This window comes from Salmo trutta, chromosome 39 (assembly GCF_901001165.1).
Source record: "Salmo trutta chromosome 39, fSalTru1.1, whole genome shotgun sequence".
NCBI classification, from domain to species: Eukaryota; Metazoa; Chordata; class Actinopteri; order Salmoniformes; family Salmonidae; genus Salmo; species Salmo trutta.
Genome location: NC_042995.1, coordinates 11,334,281 through 11,339,280, shown reverse-complemented (window position 1 = coordinate 11,339,280; position 5,000 = coordinate 11,334,281). Strand labels below are relative to the sequence as shown.

The 5,000-nt window shown below is 48.8% G+C and overlaps 1 protein-coding gene across 1 annotated transcript in view; it reads left to right on the top strand.

The window, feature by feature from the left end:
* Positions 1–1,307: 1,307 nt before the first annotated feature.
* The window catches only part of LOC115179507 (rhodopsin kinase-like), a 9,474-nt gene continuing 5,781 nt past the window's right edge, over positions 1,308–5,000 (top strand). Inside the window, exons 1-2 of the mRNA XM_029741099.1 lie at positions 1,308–2,239; positions 4,551–4,678. Of these exons, the coding sequence (XP_029596959.1) occupies positions 1,538–2,239; positions 4,551–4,678 (830 nt within the window). The 5' untranslated portion in view covers positions 1,308–1,537. The remainder of the gene's footprint in view (positions 2,240–4,550; positions 4,679–5,000) is intronic.

The window sequence follows — 5,000 nt, the reverse complement described above, 5'->3', positions numbered from 1 at the left end:
TGAACACATTGTCAGAAACCACTGGGAACATTTCAACGGTGATAATGTTCTATATTAATTCTCTACCAATCCATAGACATGGATCACCTACCATTCCATAGACCTGGATCACCTACCATTCCATAGACATGGATCACCTACCATTCCATAGACATGGATCACCTACCATTCCATAGACATGGATCACCTACCATTCCACAGACCTGGATCACCTACCATTCAATAGACATGGATCACCTACCATTCCATAGACATGGATCACCTACCATTCCATAGACCTGGATCACCTACCATTCCATAGACCTGGATCACCTACCATTCCATAGACCTGGATTACCTACCATTCCATAGACCTGGATTACCTACCCCTCCATAGACATGGATCACCTACCATTCCATAGACCTGGATCACCTACCATTCCATAGACCTGGATCACCTACCATTCCATAGACCTGGATCACCTACCATTCCATAGACCTGGATCACCTACCATTCCATAGACATGGATCACCTACCCCTCCATAGACCTGGATCACCTACCATTCCATAGACATGGATCCCCTACCATTCCATAGACCTGGATTACCTACCATTCCATAGACATGGATCACCTACCATTCCATAGACCTGGATTACCTACCATTCCATAGACATGGATCCCCTACCATTCCATAGACCTGGATTACCTACCATTCCATAGACATGGATCACCTACCATTCCATAGACCTGGATTACCTACCATTCCATAGACCTGGATCACCTACCATTCCATAGACCTGGATCACCTACCATTCCATAGACATGGATCACCTACCATTTTTATGAATGCTACCACTCTGACTCTTTTCTTATATCTCTCTCTTTCTCTCACTCTCCCTCTCTCTCTTTCTCTCACTCTCCCTCTCTCTCTTTCTCTTTCTCTCTCTCTCCCCCTCTCCATATCTCTCTCTCCCTTTCCATCTCTCTCTCTTTCTCTCCCTCTCTCTCTCTCCCTCTCCATCCTATTGTCCTCCTCATGGTTTAACACAGTAGCAGTGGAAGGAAGGTATTATAGAGTTAGTGGATAAACTCTGAACACAAAGGTGTTGAGTCAGACAGATCTCTGTTATGTGAGAATGTGTGTGCGTGTGTGCGTGGCAGGGGCTTAACTCTCAGTCTCAGGTTTGCTCCGGTCCCAGTAAGGGGAATCAGTGCTCCCTGTGTGTCTCTCTCTCTCTCTCTCTCTCTGCATCCTGCGCTCCAGGGGTACAGACAGACAGACAGATCACCCCTCTGCTCTCTACTGAATCATTACAGTCTGGGGGAAACTCTAATCCTTTCATTTCCCGTGAACATTTTGGTCATCCGGCCTGTCCTTCTCTTCTCCTCCTTTCCTCTCCCCCTCTTCTTCTCTCCGTGTCCACGACGAGAGGAGTTGTCTGGGGCTTTTCTCACTCCCTCTCCTGATCTGTTTCCCAGTGGAGCTCGGCGCTTCTCTTCTGTTTCTCTCTCTCTTTATTTCTCTCTCTTTGTTTCTGCCTCCATCCTTCATCGCCATGGATATGGGCAGCCTGACAACGGTGGTGGCCAACTCGGCCTACATCTCGGCGCGCGGGAGTTTCGACGGCACGGCCAACCCGTCCGCCAACCGGGACAAGAAGTACCACGCCCGCCTGAAGCTGCCTCACATCACGGTGTGCGAGGGCCTCAGGGAGACACTGGACCTGGGCTTCCAGACCGCCTGCGTGGAGCAGCCCATCGGCAAGCGTCTGTTCCAGGAGTTCCTGGAGGCCAACAACGAATACAAAGGCCCCTGCCGCCTGTGGAAGGACGTGGAGGAGTACAACCAGGCCGAGGACCAGGACCGCATTAAGAAGGCCTCCAAGATGCTCTCTCGCTACATGGAGCCAAGCGCCAAACACTTCTGCCCCTTCCTGCCGGAGAACGACATCACCAAGGTGAAGGAGAAGTACGCGGAGGCCGGAGACGATCTGTTCATCGAGACTCTGACCAGCGTACTGGACTTCCTCAAGGAGGTCCCTTACACCTTCTACCTGGACAGCATGCACCTGAAGAGGTTCCTCCAGTGGAAGTGGCTGGAGATGCAGCCCACGGGAGAGGACTGGTTCATGGACTTCCGTGTCCTTGGGAAGGGGGGCTTCGGGGAGGTACACGCCACCTCGATGAAGGCCACGGGGAAACTGTACGCCTGCAAGAAGCTCAACAAGAAGAGGCTGAAGAAGAGGAAAGGATATGAGGTGAGAGACAGAAGACCTGTATTACTACTATATATAGTGGAGTTTGTAGTTCACTTCTAAAATGGAGGGCAAAATTGGTTGCCATTGGAATAGAGGAAGGAGTGCCTGATGGGTAGTGTAGTTCATGGAGGGAAATGGCTATGTGTCAGTTGATGGGTTGATACGAGATGTGTGTTGTAAGACATTAGGGTTAGGTGTTGGTTTCAGTACATGTGAGTTTGGTGTGAGAGCTCTGAGGAAGTCACTTTAAAGAGGTAAGAGATAAAGAGAGAGAGAGAAGCATGTGACGGACAAAAGAGAGTTCACAGTTTAATTAATAAAGTTTGTGTTTTGGATACGATGAATACCACTCGTAACACAACTTATCCAAAGCATCTGTCCAGGAAGTCGCTCTGGATAAGAGCGTCTGCTAAATGACTTAAATGTAAATGTAAATGAGCGATGCTTAGTGGAGGAGGGCTGATTACGGAACAGACTTACGTTAGCACACACACACACAGGTGTTAGTACATAGGAGAGCACACACACACACAGGTGTTAGTACATAGGAGAGCACACACACACACACAGGTGTTAGTACATAGGAGAGCACACACACACAGGTGTTAGTACATAGGAGAGCACACACACACACACAGGTGTTAGTACATAGGAGAGCACACACACACACAGGTGTTAGTACATAGGAGAACACACACACAGGTGTTAGTACATAGGAGAGCACACACACACAGGTGTTAGTACATAGGAGAGCACACACACACAGGTGTTAGTACATAGGAGAGCACACACACACAGGTGTTAGTACATTACATAGGAGAGCACACACACACAGGTGTTAGTACATAGGAGAGCACACACACACAGGTGTTAGTACATAGGAGAGCACACACACACAGGTGTTAGTACATAGGAGAGCACACACACACACACAGGTGTTAGTACATAGGAGAGCACACACACACAGGTGTTAGTACATAGGAGAGCACACACACACAGGTGTTAGTACATAGGAGAGCACACACACACACAGGTGTTAGTACATAGGAGAGCACACACACACACAGGTGTTAGTACATAGGAGAGCACACACACACAGGAGAGTACATATCCCTCAGCCTTGACCTTCAGCAGAATGTCACAGCTCTTCAGATTATCACAGGGATTTCACACTACATAAGAACCTCATTCAGGACTATTACCCAACAACACACCTTCCAAATGTCTTCCTCTGAGGTTGCATCACAAATAGCACCCCACTCCCTGTAAATCCCTATGGGCCAAGGTGAAAAGTAGGGCCCTTCATAGGGAATAGGGTGCCATGTAGGATCATCCCTGTAGATTTGTTCTATGCCACAAATAGACTTGAGGAGTGGTCTGGGCAGTGGTGTGTGTGTGTGTGTGTGTGTGTGTGTGTGTGTGTGTGTGTGTGTGTGTGTGTGTGTGTGTGTGTGTGTGTGTGTGAGTGTGTGTGTGAGTGAGTAGTATAGTGCAGTAGTCTCCAGTAAGATGAATGTAAGTGTTGGACTGTAGTCGTTCTGGGCAGTGAGGGGTAAGGGTCTGTCTGGAGTGGAACTGAACGAACAGGGGACATTGAGATATATTGGGGCAGGATAGTGGCAATGATTAGAGTTGACATGAAATACAAGTGTTATTTCATTGAAATACCCCAGGGGTCCAGCTATTCCTCTAGGCCACAGTGGCAGCTGGTTTACACACTGATGTCCACCAGGGAAACACAGTGTGTGGACTCTGGACTGACTTTGGACTGTCAAATCACTCGTGGATATGAAGTGACATTAATCGCTCAGTGAAGTGCCAATGCAGGAACCAGAGGAGCTGTGGAGAGTGTCTGTCTTCCATGATATAATCAGTGATAAGCCCCTACCTGCAGCATTACAATGATTATTGAGCTCCTTATTCAGCACGTGCCAACTCTGCCATGTTTGTAAATGGAGCAGATCCCTCCCTGCTATGGGTATTGGGCGTGTGTGTATGTGCCTGTTATCACACATGCTTACGTATAAGTATGTGGTTGTCTTGTGTAATGTGAATGAACTGATGGACCTTGCAGCCTGTCCTGTGCTGACCTTAGACACAGGCTTTGGCCCAAATGGCACCCTATTCCCTATATAATGGAACCCTATTCCCTATATAATGGAACCCTATTCCCTATATAATGGCACCCTATTCCCTATATAGTGCAATACATTTGACCAGAGCCCAATGAGCCCTTATGAGCCCTATGAGCCCTGGTCAAATGTAGTGCACTATATAAGGAATAGGGTGCCTTTCCCCTCCGGTCCACTAGGGGGCGATGGTGGAGAAGAGAATTCTGGCACGTGTCCACAGCAGGTTCATCGTGTCGCTGGCCTACGCCTTCCAGACCAAGACTGAGCTCTGTCTGGTCATGACCATCATGAATGGAGGAGACTTGAGGTAAAATAGCTTGCTCCTATTGGGTGGGTGTGGGGAGGGAGGAGACCTGAGGTAAAATAGCTTGCTCCTATTGGGTGGGTGTGGGGAGGGAGGAGACCTGAGGTAAGATAGCTTGCTCCTATTGGGTGGGTGTAGGGAGGAAGGAGACCTGAGGTAAGATAGCTTGCTCCTATTGGGTGGGTGTGGGGAGGGAGGAGACCTGAGGTAAGATAGCTTGCTCCTATTGGGTGGGTGTGGGGAGGGAGGAGACCTGAGGTAAGATAGCTTCCTCCTATTGGGTGGGTGTGGGGAGGGAGGAGACCTGAGGTAAAATAGCTTGCTT